Raw genomic sequence first — 17,705 nt, forward strand, 5'->3', positions numbered from 1 at the left:
ATGAAAATTAATGAAGACCCAGGGATCCTAAGAACTAGCAATAAATAAGAGAGAGACACTCTGACTCACTTTGAGGCCCTTGGCTCTGTTAATAGCTCTCAGGGGTCTGAGGACTCTAAGAACTCTCAAAATCTTGACAACATTAATGGCACTCGACCTGTAGGGCACATAAAGGTATATATCCAAGCTGATCCAAACAGGATATGGTCATATAAAAACAGTTGTACACCGTATGTGGATTCTATATGACTGTTCACATTTGTGTCTGGCTGTTGGTATGCATTTGTTCGTAGGCATCCCATACTGTATGTCCCATAGATGAATTGTTAATTTGGAAGATACTAAAATGTCTAGTGAGACTTAAAAAAACAGTTTGTAGGTAATACAGACAAAGACTAAATGGCCATGAAAACCTATACATTACAAATTGTGCTATGATCTAGACAGTTTGGGTTTATTAGATTAGGTTTTACTCACTGAATCCCAGAAGAGATCAGAGAGACACTGACCACCACCAGGTCCAGAATGTTGAAGTAGTTACGACAGAAAGAACCCCTATGGAGGAATGCTCCATATGCTGTCATCTGCACACAGGAGAAAGAAATTAAGAATGACCAAATATTCATAAAATATACGAAAAAGCTTGTAAAAGATGGAATGATGGGAGATACATGGAAGGCTCAGGGTTTACATGATTTTATTTATTTATTTCACCTTTAATATGATCTCTATGGTGAAGAGACCTGTGAACACATGATCTGCATAACCTAGAATCTGTGAGTGTAAAATACACAAGCACATATCAGTGTTTCTTCAGAAAGATAACGCATACAGATAATGCAGATATGGACATGTACAATTACCCCATCTACCTGATTCCTGAATGAGTCACTTTTTACTGGGTCTTCTGCAGCCAGTGAAATACTACTTAGCAGAATAAAGAAGAGGATAAGATTGGTGAAGACATTGTGGTTGACAATCCTGTGACACAAAACCCGGAACCTGTGAAGAAAGAGAAGAAGGTAACAAACCAAAGAAGTTGTATGATTGAAGGTTTTTTTTTTTTCAATGTAAAGCCAGCACACATCTTGTGTAAAATATTCTTAGAATTTAGTTCTTAAAAAAGTTCACACCAATTACATTAATTTGGGTCAGAATGATTGTGGAGTGGATAATATTTGTAAATTAGAAACACTATATATTTATTCATGCAATGGCCAACAAAAAAGCATTTCATTTTTTTGTATATCTTTATTTATTTTTTCATGTTTTCTACGATTTAGTTAGTCTTGAAATGTTGATGTTTCTCTAGTTATGAACATTACCTTGAATATTAATATTAAGATAATGTTATCGTTTTTGTGTTCTCTCATTAGAAACACATCTGTTTACAAGGTGTTGCTTGATACTTGCTATGGTATTCCAAGTTGTTGCTAGGGTATTGTTAGGTTAGGATAGGTATCCAAGATCTAACACTATCGGGTGTGCCTCCCTTCCGCTGTCAGCAGAGGGAGCTCTCACCAGAATACTAGCACTTCTGGAAGATGGGCTGATACACAATAAGAGCTGGACAGGGTTAATGAAGGGCAACAACCCAGCAGCAGGACCAGTTCCTGTTCCTTTGTTTGAGGAGGAACAGGAGGAGGAGCACTACCAGAGCCATACAAAATGACTGGTTTGTGTGTTTTCTTATTGCTTTTACGTAAAGGGGTGAAAATCTAGTGCAGTTGGCCCTGGCTTCCTCCTAGTGCATGACAATGCCTGGCTTCATCTGGCCAAAGTGTGTAGGCAGCTTCTAGATGATGAAGACACTGATGCCACTGACTGGCCTGAATGTTCCCCAGACCTGAATCCATTTGGGAACCTCTGGAACATAATTAATTGGAGCACCCAAAGTCACAAACTAGCTCCACAGACAGTCCAGGAGCTCACTGATGCTCTGATCCAGGTCTTGTGGGGAAAGCATACAGACACATGGCGGCCAAAGACACTATTATGAGTGAAATTCATGCAGGTTGTATCAGACTTAAATTTCCAAATTTTGGTGTGATTTTAAATACAGTCCTCAATTGGGTGATCATCAGATCATTTTGTTCTCCACAAATTACACAATGTATATAAGTAATCATGGATATCTTGAACAAAGACTCAATAAGTGATTTAAGTGTTATAGTTTTGTATTATAATTGTGTTATAATACAATTAATTTGCTACGGTATTCCATGTAGTTGCCTTGGGCAAATTTGTTGTTATTGCATCCCAGTTTGTTGCTATGCCATTAGGTGCAATTATATTAATTGGGTCTGATTACATTCCAGGCAGTGGCTAATGTGGCTGAAACCTTCTCCATGTTCCCCAATGAAAAATAAAGAATTTTTAAGCATTCCAAATTTGACCTAAATCAAGCACCCAATTCTTTTATGGACTCTGTCTTGGAAAAGTACAATAATGTGGATGCCTCAGAGGATCACTGGTGTGTAGACAACAATATTGAAAAAGTCCCTTTATAAAATGACAAGACTCACCTGTCATGTTAAGGCAGATACTTAGTCAAACCCATTTGGTACATATCATGTCTTTAATTTATCCTTCCAAAACATTATTCTGCATTATTCTGTTATGCTTGTAGTGCTTATGAAGATAAAGCCACTGTGTGCGTTTGTTAGAGACCCTGTGACTCTAGGCAAAGACTCACTTGTTTGTATGACTGAAGATGAAGAAGGCTCTAGCTTCAGGCATAGGAACAGCCTTCTCCTTCAGATGAATGTCAGAAAGAGGCCTTGGCCTGGGACCCACTGGCATGTCTGGTTCCTCTTCATCATCCTCTCCTAGGGAGTGAGAAAAAGCCTTCAAACAGTAGAATTCAGAATCAGAAATAGAAAGTACTTTATTGCCAAGTATGCTCTCTCATACAAGGAATTTGTTTAATTTCCAGAAGAGGGTTCTTCCAGAACACAACACCACATAGACAATAAAAATAAAAGGAATTATTGAAAAATAAATAAATTGTATGTACAGTTGTACTATGGATGATAGAATGGAATGGAATAGAATGAGAAGCAGGGATGTACAAGGATGGAGATGGTAACTACTAAATGTAAGGTTATTGCACATTGTTACTGCACAATGGCAAGAACATTTAACTGTTCCTGATGTAGATTGCCTTCGGGAAGAAACTGTTCTTCTGCCTGGTTGTGCTGGTATTTGGGGCTCTGTAGTGCTGGCCAGATGGTAAACGTTTAAAAAGTGGATGACTTGTATGTGAGGGATCCAGAGTGATTTTTCTCTGGATATACAGTATACAGTTCTTGGATTTTCTTGCTAATCCAAACCAGACAGTTAATGAAGTGCACAGAACAGTCTCGATGATGGATGAGTAGAACTGTTACAGCAACTAACTAACCCGTGGCAGGTTAAACTTCCTCAACTGGCGAATGAAGTACATCCTTTGTTGGGCCTAAAATCACTTTATATGGTATCCATGTTAAGAGGTGAGTTATAGTCTAGTATATTAAGACTGAACTCAGAAAATGTGAGTAAAGTAATAAACAATTTTGGATGATCCAGATATATATTTTAGGTTTATATAATTTTTTCTGATGTGTATAGAATAATTTAGAGTGACTAGGTAGCTGGGGAAGACCTGTGTAGTGTGCACATAACTGTATTTTAGTATATAATTTAGATGTTTTCGGATTGTCAAACATCTATGAAAGCCCTGAATAGTAATATGTATATGTTCAGTGTATTTTAAGTCAAATTTATTGACTGCTTTTTTTATTTTGGTCATATGACAGATAGAAATAAATAAATAGAAATGAATAAAATCTCCTCCTTAGAAATACAATATTAGGAAAGAGGATGAGCAAGATAAATTGGGAGTCTTTTATTGTTTACATAAGTCAGGTAATGATTCTGCTATTTGTACTTGGCTGAAAAGACCCCATGTCAACATTCCAAATGCAAATAATTATAACTTTCCACAAATGTAAGAGAAGAAAATATATTCTGGTGCAAAAACCAAAACAAAACAAAACAATTTTTTGCAGTCATTATTCACATATTGCTAAAGTAGTAAAACTGATGGAAACGTTGGAATTTATTACAGCTCAATTTGACCGTGTTGCCACAGTAGAAAAAGTAATTTGGAAATTTGAGTCTGCAACACTTTTTTTTCACCTTACCATTATTATTTCATTTTAAAACAGGTGCTTTGGTACCTGGGAAGTCATTCACTGGATATGGATTCTCATCATTGTCATCAATATTGATCTGCAAATCACAAGTCACATTTTTAAGATCTTGCCAAGTGATACTGGAACAATATCAGGAAAGCTCCATTAGAAAACAGATGGGTAAATATTAAAGATAAATCATGTGAAGACATTTTGATTGCTTGGATTGTGTGGATTATATAGTCCTCCTTCTATAACTACCCATAGAAAACACCTGAAAACATTATTAGGAGCCTTGATAGTTACTAATATTTACTGTTAAATTTTATGGATAATCAGTCAAGGCTTACTCTCTTAATCCCCATTGTTGACACAGCTGTATATTAAGGCTGTTTTCTTGATAAAATGAAACACACTATCTGGAGGTTGGTGTGTCCAAATCTATATCTCTGGATTATGATTACTGATTATATCTATTATATGTTGAATCTATCTGTTCTGGCCAAGATAAGTAAAAGGTCTTAACAAAAAGACTCATACAATTTCAACTGCATTCACCCGGTCACCTTTTTTAAATAATTAGTAGTGTTTGTTTCTATGTAGGTACAAGAGTGAAAATAACTTGCCTTGGTGGGTTTTGGAGTTTCTTCATTTGATGTAATTGATTTCATTTCAATCTTTTCCTCTTTTTTCTCAACCGGAGGGTTCTCATTGCCTTGCCACTTCTCTGGAGTAGCCATTCTGTGACACATAATATGGTTTCAGTTAAACAGTATAGGATCCCAGTATATTATAGCATTACATCCATAGAGAGACATAATTCACAGAATACACATGGTTAGTGTAAATTTAATTCAAGATAAATATTTTGAATGTATAAACTGTACTGTATATCATCGTTTTAATATTTGTTTAATACTGTTTAATATTTTTTGGAATTGGCTGCAATTGCAAAATATAAATTTCCTTTAAATACCTACACATAGTACAGTCAAATAAGTGTACAAATATAACTTAGTTCATTAACAAATTCTATTACACCTTTTCTATATATTTATGGAGATTTTATTTCACAGTTGTGGGGGATGCATCCACCTGGTGGAGCTGGAATCTGTGGCCAGGGGCAGATAAGTCTGGGCTGAGCTACTCAGCTTCTTGGCTCCAAAATCAAATCCTTTTTTGTTCAAGATTCTTGTTGTTAATTTAGTAAATTGTTGAACCATGGGTGCCTATGTAACCTGCTGGTCTAAATTCCTTCATTGTGAACTGCCTGAGAACTTTCCTCCAGAGCTAGTGCAGTCATTTCCAAATCTTCATGAGGGGTTAAAAAGATATTCATTAAGCAGCCTGTTTGATTAGTCTTGTCAATAGTAAGACCACATAAGCAACAAATTAACACCATCTGGGTAAACAAACTAGAAGCACTCATGTTGACTGAATAGGTGAGACATAATACAATTTTGAGATGAATTTTGGAATACATAATCTTTGTGCTAATCTAACAATTAGATGTGTAACAGGATTTCTGACCCTAGAACAGTTAGGAAGGAATGAATGAGGAGCTTGAACAGATAATAATGATACAGACAAAGATACAACAGAGCATGTTTACACTGCTGAAAGCTCTAGCACAGCAGTAAACTGGCCTGCACTGTGTACTTTACACGTTAAGTACTTTACACGTTTCATTATACATGGTTTCTTAACTCCATGGTGAGCATACATTACCTTGCCAGCTTTCGCCTCTCTTTCTCTTCTTGTTCCTCTTTCTGAGCTGATGTCAGACTCTCGGCATCTGCAAGGTTGTCTACAGCAATGGCCAAGAATACATTCAGGAGGATATCTGTTTAGTTCAGGAGTTCAGGAGTATAAAATAACCAGCCTTTGTTTTGTTTTTGACCTTGACTGTAATGTTTCTAGCATTCTCAATCCCCCCACTGTAAAGGATACAGTTTCCACAGATGAAGAGAATGATGAAGTAGATGCACACAAGCATGCCAGGAAATGAAGGTCCACCATAAGCCATAATCCCATCATACATTACTGAGTTCCAATCCTCTCCAGTCAAAATCTGTTCCCATAACAGCAATTAAAAAGCACTCAAATACAGATAGAATAAAAGCCTTTATTTTGTCACATAGACATTACTGCACAGTGAACTTCTTTCTCAGAACTTTGTAGGTTGGGGTCAGAGCACAGGGTCAGCCATGATATAGCATCTCTGGAGAAGTGAGGGATTAGGGCCTTGCTCAAGGGCCCAACAATGGCAGCTTGGCAGTGCATGGGCTTGAACCCTGTTGTACCCTGAAAGTGGTGTCATGTATCAGGAAAACTAATGCACCAATAAACAGAGCAAGACTGGTGACAGAGTGGTTTATTGAACATGGAAGTTAAATATCTACCATGGCCTGCACACTCACCAGATCTGAATAATATTGAGTCTTTTTGGGGTGTTTTGGAGAAGTGAGTTAGAAAACATTTTTCTCCACCAGCATTACATAGTTACCTGGCCCCTCCTCTGCAAGAGAAATTACTCAGAATCCTTCTGGCCATGGTGCAGGACTTGTATTTGTCATTCCCATGTCAAACTGATGCTGTACTAAACAGAAAAGTATGCCCTACACCATTCTAATAAATTATACAAATAAATAATAAAAGACCAGGTGTTATAGTTGAATTATTAAACAACTGTAGTATTTCATGATTAATTGTTGGGTTGTTTTTAGATTTCTGTTGGCTCTTCTAGTAGAACTATCAGTAAAAAATATTTTTTGCTTTATCCCCTATCTGTCAACTGAAGATTGTCTGAAAAGAAGTCCAGCCTAAACTGTGGAGCACTGTTTAAGATGATGGGTCATCACCACCATGAACTGTGTTCAATTTAAATCATCTGCAAGCATGCAACTCTTCTCCACATGGAATACCATAGCAGCCACCAAGCAAAATGTGAAACTGGTTATGTAAAGTGGCTTAAGGACAACAAAGTCAAGGTATTGGAGTGGCCATCACAAAGCCCTGATCTCAATCCCATAGAAAATTTGTGGACGGCACTGAAAAGGCGAGTGCGAGAAAGAAGGCCTACAAACCCTACCCAGTTACACCAGTTCTGTCAAGAGGAGTGGGCCAAAATTCCAGCAAACTATTGTAGAAAGCTTGTGGAAGGATACCCAAAATGTTTGGCCCAAGTGAAACAGTTTTGTGGGCAATTCCACCAAATACTAAGGAAGTGTATGTATACTTCTGACTTTGATGAAAGTGATAATAAAAATACATAAAAATTCTCCATCGCTAGATTCTGACATTTAACAAATGCAAAAAATATGTTAATATTTATTGATTTAAAATAGAAAAATTTTACTCTGATTTAATGTATGACAGTAAATAAATAAAAGTTGCTTTTTTATGACTGTTCCTTGTAATGAAAAGGAATACAATAGAAATTAAAATGTAAAATGTAAGTGCAATAAAGGACAAATAAAGAGAGAAAATAAACAAAAAAACATAAGCCTATGAATCTCAAAAATAAGAATAAATACAAAAAGTTAGAGTAAAAACAGATCTTTACAATGTGCAATGAATGGGATAGAAGCCGTGCAAAATTGGGAAGGTCCGTAATAAAGTCCACGGTCATGTGGGACCTTGGACATTGTGGTATAGGGAAGGGCCCCAGTAAGCCTGCTGGTACTTGGCGGACATCATCAATTGGGTATAGATGGTGCAATCCTTGATGTAGTTCTTCACCTCCATGGGCAGGGATGGCAATCAGTTGTTGGATGACTGGGTGCCCAGAGCCAAGAGAGTTGTGTACCCAATGGATGACTCCAGTACAAACTTGTCTGGAGAGCATATGCAGGTCGGTGGAAACAGTCGCTGTCCCTTGGGTATGCTGGATCTCCTCTATGATATTCCATTGAATGGGGCCATGATGATGAAGGTTGGAAGGATGTTTTCATTCATCTTGGCTGACAGGGTCAATGAGTTGAGATAGGGCACTGGAATTGATAATGGGAGTGGACACCATGGTGCATCTATTCTAACACAAACAGGATACTAGGATCGGGGTGATTCAGTATGGGGGCGACAGTGAAGCTTTGTTTCAAATGCTCTAAAGCCTGTTGGTCTGTCTTGGAACAAGGGATCCTCTGGAGTTGCCACAGAGCTTTAATTCCATATAAATCTATGGTAAAATTTAGCTACACCCAGGACCCATTGTAACTGGTAAAGGGATGGGCAATTCTTTGGTAGCCTGTATCTTGCTGTTGTCACTGTCCTCTCCCAGCCTGCTGACAACATTCTCACTCACATTTTTCTCCCAAAACATCAAGCTGGTGCTGTAGCAGACAAGAGAGAGCACAGTGACAACATGTTTAACATAATAGATAGTAGGAATAGATCAGAATGGCAGACAGGTGACCAGTGGCGCAGTGCCAGTGGCAATGTGGGGGGGAGCTTGGTGGTGCGCTCCATTCTATGGAGGTGGTGCAGCAGGGGAGAGTCATTGTTTCAAAGGCAATGTTTCATACAATGCATAGAACAGTGTGTTAATTCTTTCTGTTTCCATGGCACCTGAGGGTCATGGGTTTGTAGCCAGGGGAACCCCAAGATAATAGGCTTTGCAGGAGTGGTGAAAACAAAGAGCACAATCTCCTCCATGTGGAACAATCCAATTTGTAGGGTGACTGGAGTGGATTCATCAGAAATGTAGCTGCTGGTAATGTAGGTGATCCTGAGTGGTGTAGCACAGAATGTAACTGTGAGGTGTAGGTCCTCAAACAGTCACTGATGGATCCCATTGATGGCAGGCCACAAGTCTATTAAAGCTGAGAGATGATGAACCCCGTTAGCATGGTCAACTGTTCCACTAACAATAAGCTTTGAGGCCAAGGATTCAGGCTCACCTTAGCAGCTTTCTGATTTGGCCTCAGGGCAGGAATCACTACAGTGACCGGCTTAACCACAGTAAAAACATAGTTGGAGCTGTTGCTGTCACTTCTCTGATAGCACTGGTTTTACCCAGTTGCCTGGGCACAGGATCCACTGTCTTTGCCATCTTCGGGCTGTCTCCATGGGCCGGATAGTTGCAGTCACAAACTTACATTATTTTTCCTCTTTATGCTCTGTGCACATCGGAGAATATTGTGTCTTGTGTCTTATGTACATTGTTGTCTATTTCTATGTTGTCTATGATTTGTTAATGCACATTTTTATCATTTATTACTGTGTTAATTATTTATTTATTATATAACATTGATTACTGAGCCATTTACCTAGTTCACACTGTGTACTTGAACAACACAGTAAAGTGTTGCTGGCTGGGACTGAAAAATTTCTTGGGACTTTATCATATGACATGTAACACCTCTGTTACTACAATAGCCTCCACTTTAGTGGTGGTGAAAGGCAGACGAATTTTAAAGATGACATTTTTTACTGTATAGCATATTGGTTTCAAGCTCAAAATATTGCACAGAAATATCTCTACTTATCATTGACATGCATTCTCTATATTACCTGGAAGACTGTGAGTAATGACTGAGGGAAGTTGTCGAATGTGCTCCGACGTGTCTCATCAAAGTTGAATTTCCCACCAAACAGCTGCATGCCAAGCAAACTAAAAATAATGATGAAAAGGAAGAGTAGAAGCAGCAGGGAGGCGATGGAGCGAACAGAGTTCAGCAAAGATGCTACCAGGTTGCTGAGAGAGTTCCAGTACCTGAGTTCCAGTGCAGAACAAATTTAGTACACAGCCACAATCAGTATAACATATATAACCATAAAATGTCATATTCCTTATGGTCACTTCTGGTTAAGGTAAAAAGTGGAAACAACAGTTAAAAATTGTTGTAATACAAAAGTAAAAATAGTGCTTGATTTAATTTCTAATGTGTTTGTTAAATAATGATTAACTTATTAAACTGAGTAATAATTATATAATTTATTTATGAAGCCAATTGCATGGGCTATTTTCAGTACTGCTTTTGAATAATACTGAGTATTATGAAATCAATAGATTTAGTAATATTTGTTTAATGCATGCTTGTGCTCTTAGGATGCTTTTCAGGCTAGCTTTATGAAGACATTTCTTTTCCAAGTGATTTATTAAATTTGATATTCAAATTCTTCCGAATGTCCAGAATCATATTTTGAACACTCTCATACACACCTGGTGATTTTGAAGATGCGCAGCAGGCGCACACAACGCAGCACTGAGATGCCTAGAGGGGACATAATCTTTGTTTCCACCAGAATGGTCTCTAGTATCCCACCACATACCACAAAACCATCAAAGCGATTAAAAAGCGAGACAAAATATGCCTGCAGTCCTAAACTGTACATCTTCAAAAGCATTTCTCCAGTGAAGAGAGCTAGGAGAACCTTGTTGGCAATATCTGGGAACAGAAAATTCAAAGGCAAATGACAATAAGAAATTGTGGACAGATAGTCACTTCAAGAATAAATCTTTACATGCAATAAAGCTGGCATCTCCCAAAAGACAGTATAGTGTTTTAACTATAGGGTATTATTTGCAGTTGTAATAAATAAGAGCGGCCCTTTACCTTGTACATCAGTCAGCCATTGTGGTTGTTTATGGTGTTCTGAGGCAATGGTTAGAGTATTCAGGAACACAAAAAAAATCACCAGCCAATAAAAGACATTCGACTTCACAGCAGCCCGACATTTACGCCGGCAAAGACGATTCCAGCGGCGAGAATATCGACTACAGAAAGACAGACAGACAAAATATATGAAGACATACAGAGCAATACTGTATGGAAACCTATTTGTTGTTAGAAGGATTTAAGGCAAGCGTAGTCACAGCCTAATGTACAGTATGTCACATTAGGATGATACAGTGGAAAGGGCACAACATTCAGAATGAATATACATTATACACTCATACAGACAGACATATATGAGAATGTTTAAAGAGGACCATTAGATGGTAAACTATTCCTTCAGGCAGTGAGAACATGTACTAACCTGAATTTGGATTTGGAGATCCTATTTCTGGAATGAAAAGCAGAATGGATTATAACAGACAAGGACATAACAATATGGATGACATCGTCAACAAGGTGAGAGACATAACACAAACATCAGCAGCTCCTAGTTCAGCACACAGGCAAACAAATGAAATGGTCGATTCACTAGGAGCAGTTATGTATCATTGCCCTTGTGGTAATGCCAGCAGCTGATTAGACACACAGATCATTAGAAGAAGAAATACACTCACTGTCCACTTGCATAATGTTCACACTTGCTCATTTATGCAATTATCAATTCATGTAGCAGCACCACAGTGCATAAAATCATGGCGATCCTGGTCAAGAGCTTTAGTTCATGTTCAAACATCAGAATGGGGAAAATGTCTGACCTCTATAAGTGTGACCTTAAATGTGCCATGGGTGTTATGATCTATGATGTTGCTAGGAGATGTTTAGAATAATATATTATTTTAGATTTCCAAAAATTACTTTTTAATAAAGTTTGTATAGGCATTACAGTGCCTTCACATTTTGACACTTTGCAACCACAAACAAAAATGTATTTCATTAGGATTTTATGTGATAGACAAACACAAAGTGGCACATAATTGTGAAGTTCAAGGAAAATGTTAAATGGTGTTTAATATTTTTAATTACTTTTTTAAACAAAAATTTTTAGAAATTTTTTGCCCATTCCTCCATCTGTGAACAGCGATTTTAAGTCTCACCACAGATTCTCAATTGGATTTAGGTCTGGACTTTGACTGGGCCGTTCTAACACATGAATATGCTTTGATCTAAACCACTCCATTGTAGCTCTGGCTGTATGTTTAGGGTCATTGTCTTGCTGGAAGGTGAACCTCCGCCCCAGTCTCAAGTCTTTTGCAGACTCTAACAGGTTTTCATCTAAGATTGCCTTGTATTTGGCTCCATCCATCTTCCCATCAACTCTGACCAGCTTCCCTGTTTCTGCTGAAGAAAAGCATCCCCACAACATGATGCTGCCACCACCACGTAGCATTTTGAATTTTAGCCAAAGGTTTGGCCAATTTTTGTTTCATCTGACCAGAGCATCTTCTTCCACATGCTTGCTGTGTCCCCACACGACTTGTCACAAACTGCAAATGGGATTTCTTAGGTCTTTCTTTCAACAATGGCTTTCTTCTTACCACTCTTCCATAAAGAGCAGATTTGTGGAGTGCACGACTAATAGTTGTCCTGTGGACAGGTTCTCCCACCTGAGCTGTGGATCTCTGCAGCTCCTCCAGAGTTACCATGGGCCTCTTGGCTGCTTCTCTGTTTAATGCTCTCCTTGCATGTCCTGTCAGTTTAGTTGGACGGCAATGTCTTGGTAGGCTTGCAGTTGTGCCTTACTCTTTCCATTTCTCGATGATGGATTGAACATCATGCTCCGTGAGATGTTCAAGGCTTGGGATATTAATTTATAACCTAACCCTGCTTTAAACTTCTCCACAACTTTATCCCTGACCTGTCTGGTGTGTTCTTTGCTCTTCATGATGCTGTTTGTTTACTAATGTTCTCTAACACACTTCTGAGGGCTTCACAGAACAGCTGTAATTATATTGAGATTAAATTACACACAGGTGACACTATTTACTAATTAGGTGACTTCTGAAGGCTGTTAGTTTCACTGGATTTTATGTATTTATTTGTAAAAAAAAAAAAAAAATGTAGACACCATTCACTTTCTTTCGGTGTATTTCATAAAATCCCAATAAAATATTTTTTTTTCTTTGTGGTTGTAACATGTTGTAACAGTAACAGTGAGTATGAATACTTTTTGCAAGGCACTGTATTATTATTATTATTATTATTATTATTGTTATTATTATTATTATTATTATTATTATTATTATCAAAAATGTTTTGAGGCAACAAGAATGTAACATGTCATATATAAACACAATGAAAGAATTTAGGGATTTGCTTCAGAAGTGCAACAGCACAATCCAAGCATTTTAAGAGATGTGTGCATCCGTGTCCCCACTATGTCACGGGGGATGACACGCACTCTCTTTGTGTTGTTTGGGAGAGGGCCATGCCCGGTCAGCGCAGGATTCCTTCTGTGTACTCTCCGATCCTGTCTGGCTATATTTTCGGCTTCAGCTGGGCCTTTTGGTTCGGGTCCCACGTCTGCCAAGGCGGCTTGGCAGCTTCAATCATGGTGTTCGCAGGTAAAGTTAGCGGAAGCGGAGCAAGAGACGGGTATTTGCTTTTCTCTTGCCCTCTCCCCTGACTCTGTTGACTCAGTTTTGGTTTCAGGAGCTCATGCTGCGATTTCACCCAACCCGGAAGAGAGCATGCTGCTTTCCGTTTTTTTCCAGACCTTCATGCCGAGGTGTCCAGGTCTTGGGGAAATCCATTTTCAGCATTTTGTTTTCCCCTGCCATGTCTGACTATTCAGCCATTATAGGTCTTGAAAGTCATGGGTATGGAGCGATGCCTGGGATTGAAGAGATGCTTGCGGGCTATCTCTCACCTACTTTGCCTGCATGGAGGAAATCTGCCATTCCAACCAAGCCTTGTGGGTAAGGCCTACATGGCAGCAGGCAAGCAGGTGTGGCCCTGCATACCATGGCAGTTTTGCAGGTCTACCAGGCTGACCTGCTGAAAGAGCTAGTCAGTGGCAAGGGGTTGGGACCTCAGGGGGTTGATGATCTCTGCCGAGCCACTGACCTTGCTCTCCATGGCAGACGGCCCGCTCCAAAGACCATTCAATTTCTGCGCTGGTTGCCACAGAGAGGCACCTGTGGCTCAATTTGACTGGACTTAGAGATAAGGATAAATCTTTCTCCTGGACACCCCAATTTCAACTCAGGGCTTGTTTGGCAACACAGTGAGTACTGTCGTTGACATGCACCAGGTGGTGAAATGCCAGTCAGCAGCATTCAGGGAGTTTCTCACTTGCTGCGGCGAGCAGCCTGTGCCATCTCCAGCCACACCCAACCCCTCCTAGCTCACTCAGGGCAGTAAAAAGGGTTAGTATGGTGGCCCTTGCCCCCTATCTAAGACTAGGGAGACCGGTCAGCGTGCCTGGGCCCAGACCCGTCAGGTGAGAGGGGACCTTGGGTTCGTCATCTCGGCCAGGTGAGCTACAAAGAAGTCCTGATGCCTGAGGGCTGGGGTACCTTGGAGCATCCTATTCAGGAAGGCTCCCCCTACTGCCTGCCCCACTGCCTCCAATGTTTTGTGGAGCAGTAGGGTCTGTGCCTGCTCCTCTTCCTTGCATGGATCTCCCTGTGTTAGCATCTATCAGTGCACTGTTTCAGGGCACCTTGGAGGTCTGTGAGAGGTTGACACCACTATCAGACAACCAGGCAACGTGGAAACTCCTGTCAGGGGTGTCTCAGTGGGTCCTGGATACTGTAGAAAATGGATACAGGATCCAGTTCTCCCTCCATCCTCTGCGTTTTCAAGGTGTGTTGCCCACGATTGTTAACAGGCACCAGGCGGTGTTTTTCTAAGGGGAACTTCTCTCACTCCTGAGGAAAGGTGCCATAGAACATGTTTCCCTCGCAGAGCGGGTCTCCACATTTTACATTTACATTACATTTACAGCATTTGTAACTTTAGCTCTGAAATTTACAACTTTTGTTCTTTGCAATATACCCACGACTGCCACCACTGTCCAATAGAATTAAAGTGTCTGGAGTGTGTGTGGATTGTGGGTGTGTGTAAGTGTAATTGTTAAACTAGAGGGCAGGCTCTTTTTATTTATTTATTTATTTGTTTGTTTGTTTCTTTTTCCTTCCATTGAGAGAAATATTGTTTGTTTTCTTGCATAACATTGAAGGTGTTTAAAGGTAGAGATATATTTGTACTTTTGAGAGATTTCAATGACAAATTCCAGCTGGAAAATGCAATCATGTTGAATAAAGTTGAACTTCCACTGGCACAATGACTTAAATGATTTGGTGTAGTTCGCATGTTCATTTTGTTAGATAAACTTAGTGCATCTAATATGATCTCTGTCAATAATTCATTTTAGGCTAATATATATATATATATATATATATATATATATATATATATATATATATATATATATATATATATATAATTATTATTATTATTATTATTATTATTATTATTATTATATCCCCTTTATGTATCTCTGTCATAAAATGGATCTGCTGTCTTTCTCCAGAACAGCACTGATATGGTCAGTACAATAAGAAGAGTCAAAGGAAGGGGGGAAAATAAGTTAATAGAGAATGAATAGAAGTTAAGCAAAAGGACTTACACTATGTGGGTACAACACGGTTCTCCCTCTAAATCTCCTGTAGGAGGGATATCAGTGTTCACAGACTCGTTCTCGCTTGCTGGAATACTCACTGTAGATATGTATAAATGAAATGTATAGATGAAATGTATATGTGTGTGTATGTATGTGTGTGTGTGTGTGTGTGTGTGTGTGTGTGTGTGTGTGTGTGTGTGAGAGAAAGAGAGAGAGAGAGAGAGAGAGAGAGAGAGAGAGAGAGAGAGAGAGAGAGAGAGAGAGAGAGAGAGATTATTCACATATTATCAAATATCACACAAGAATTATTCCAGAGAGGGAGAGACAGACAGGTAAATCAACAATGGATGTTTTCCTTTTCTTCTAAGAACCTCAATGTAAGTTTAGCCCCTCTAGTGGCAGTAACCAGAACTGCTAAAAGGAATGCATTTTTATTACTCTACTACAGGGGAGTCAAACTCAAATTTACAGTGGGCCAAAATATAAAACTGAGATAAAGTCACAGGCCAAACTGAATATTTAATGTAAAATTAACTACAACTGATATGTAATGTTCAACCTTTTTCATATGGAAGCAAACTTTAGTTTTACTTAAACACAGGATTTGGAACAACCAGAGCTTGTTATTACAAATACATAAGAAAATAAATTTGAAATAAAAGACACATCAGTGGTGTTCATTTCTTATCTAAATAAATAAAATAAATTATGTCTCTCACTGTATCATTTTAAGTTCCTTTCTGAAGTGGATCTTTTTCAAAACCAACAACAAAACAACCAAAAATAATAATTTCATTCAATGAAAATCCAACTTTTCGACTATTAACAGTTCATGCCTTGGAGTAGAAAAAGTGCATAAAGAAAATGTATTCAAACTCAGTTGGCTATACTCTGATTTACTCTGCACATTGATCTGCACAGTGATCTGCACATTGATCTGCACAGTGATCTGCACAGTGATCTGCACATTGATCACATTGATTCTTGCCTTTTATCTGGGCACACAATGTCACAAACTTCGAAAATAATCTGCCCTTTAATGAGGGAAGATTTTGCTGTTTCTGCTTCAGCTTTCATGAACATAGTCTGACGGGAAACCAGACTTTTTTTCATCTCCTCCGCCTTCTGGAGCTTCTGCTTTACGTCCAGGTCCTTATAGTTCTCATAATGTTTCGTGTCATAGTGTCTTCTTATGTTATATACTTTCGTTACAGACACGTTAGCTCCGTTAGCACACGAGACAAACAGGTCTGTCCTTTATATACGTGAACAGATAATCTGCCTCCCTCCTGTCCTGTAAGCTCCTATTGTCCATCTGTCGTTTGAACATTTTTGTGGAGGGTGAATTAACTTGCCCGATGTGACTGTACTGTAACATGGTTGTTAGCGAATGTCAACAGAGAATGAGGGGCGCTTGCTGTTCGTGACTACGTGTCGATACAGTGGCAAGGCATTCTGGGATTTGTAGTAGTAGCGGAGCATGCAGCTAGCCAGCTGTAATGCACATTTGATATGATCTCGTGAGACAAATATAATTACACCGGGCCAGAGTTTGACACCCCTGCTCTAGTACAACATATGTCAAGAACAGCATCAATTTATCTCATACATGTACAGATATTCACCACATTAACCAAAACTTGACATTTTAATTTTTAATTTCAAATGTAAGAGACTCCACAAGTACAATGTATAATTCCAGTATCATTTCAAATATTTACAAATTAGATCATTCTGTGAAGTATTTTCATTAAAATCATTTAGTAGTAAATTAGGTTATAATACCATATTAATGGATTTAGCACAAATATCTCCTGCAACTTTTACCAAGCTCAGATTCCGTTTCTTAATACATTATGTTTCAACAGGGAAGACAACAAAGCAAGACAGTCTCTGCTGTAAATGCTTGTCTATGAGGACAAGCTGAAGGTTCCCACTTGTGTGCAATCTGCCAGTATTAACTCCACTACACCAATTAACTAAGATCTCGAATTGGCGTAACGTGGCCAAACTCATTCCCTCCTGCATATTAGTACATACATCAAATTTTTGACTTAGATCTAACTAATTCTCTACTCACAGTTTCTGGGTTTAACATCATCCAGCCCCTCATCATTCTCTGGGTCAATGTCCTCAGCCTGAGTGATCCAATCCAGGTAGCCCTTCAGATCCTCTTCTAGCTGTTGCTTTTCTCGTAACTTCTGGAAATCTCCACGTGCCTTCGCTTTTTCACGTTCCTTAGAAAACTCTCTGGATAAAAATAAGTAAAAAAAAACAAACAAATAA

General features: G+C 38.8%; 2 protein-coding genes and 1 pseudogene across 5 annotated transcripts in view; 1 reads left to right on the plus strand and 2 right to left on the minus strand.

Annotated features, from left to right (window-relative positions):
* Positions 1–17,705, minus strand: part of LOC113663787 (NACHT, LRR and PYD domains-containing protein 12-like) — a 631,994-nt gene that overhangs the window by 174,560 nt on the left and 439,729 nt on the right. The gene's annotated exons all lie outside the window — the stretch shown is intronic.
* The window catches only part of LOC113663806, a 589,387-nt pseudogene that overhangs the window by 79,230 nt on the left and 492,452 nt on the right, over positions 1–17,705 (plus strand).
* cacna1c (calcium channel, voltage-dependent, L type, alpha 1C subunit) overlaps positions 1–17,705 on the minus strand; it is a 134,056-nt gene that overhangs the window by 54,309 nt on the left and 62,042 nt on the right. For all 3 annotated transcript variants that reach the window (XM_027179155.2, XM_027179159.2, XM_027179156.2), the window contains exons 9-23: positions 17,500–17,669; positions 15,426–15,516; positions 11,157–11,183; positions 10,733–10,893; positions 10,339–10,564; positions 9,687–9,888; positions 6,126–6,246; positions 5,904–6,018; positions 4,802–4,916; positions 4,221–4,272; positions 2,696–2,828; positions 873–1,002; positions 715–774; positions 478–584; positions 70–157 (exon numbers count right to left, since the gene is read on the minus strand). In XM_027179155.2, the coding sequence (XP_027034956.2) occupies positions 70–157; positions 478–584; positions 715–774; positions 873–1,002; positions 2,696–2,828; positions 4,221–4,272; positions 4,802–4,916; positions 5,904–6,018; positions 6,126–6,246; positions 9,687–9,888; positions 10,339–10,564; positions 10,733–10,893; positions 11,157–11,183; positions 15,426–15,516; positions 17,500–17,669 (1,798 nt within the window). The remainder of the gene's footprint in view (positions 1–69; positions 158–477; positions 585–714; positions 775–872; positions 1,003–2,695; positions 2,829–4,220; positions 4,273–4,801; positions 4,917–5,903; positions 6,019–6,125; positions 6,247–9,686; positions 9,889–10,338; positions 10,565–10,732; positions 10,894–11,156; positions 11,184–15,425; positions 15,517–17,499; positions 17,670–17,705) is intronic.

This window comes from Tachysurus fulvidraco, chromosome 19 (genome assembly GCF_022655615.1).
Source record: "Tachysurus fulvidraco isolate hzauxx_2018 chromosome 19, HZAU_PFXX_2.0, whole genome shotgun sequence".
Lineage (NCBI taxonomy): Eukaryota > Metazoa > Chordata > Actinopteri > Siluriformes > Bagridae > Tachysurus > Tachysurus fulvidraco.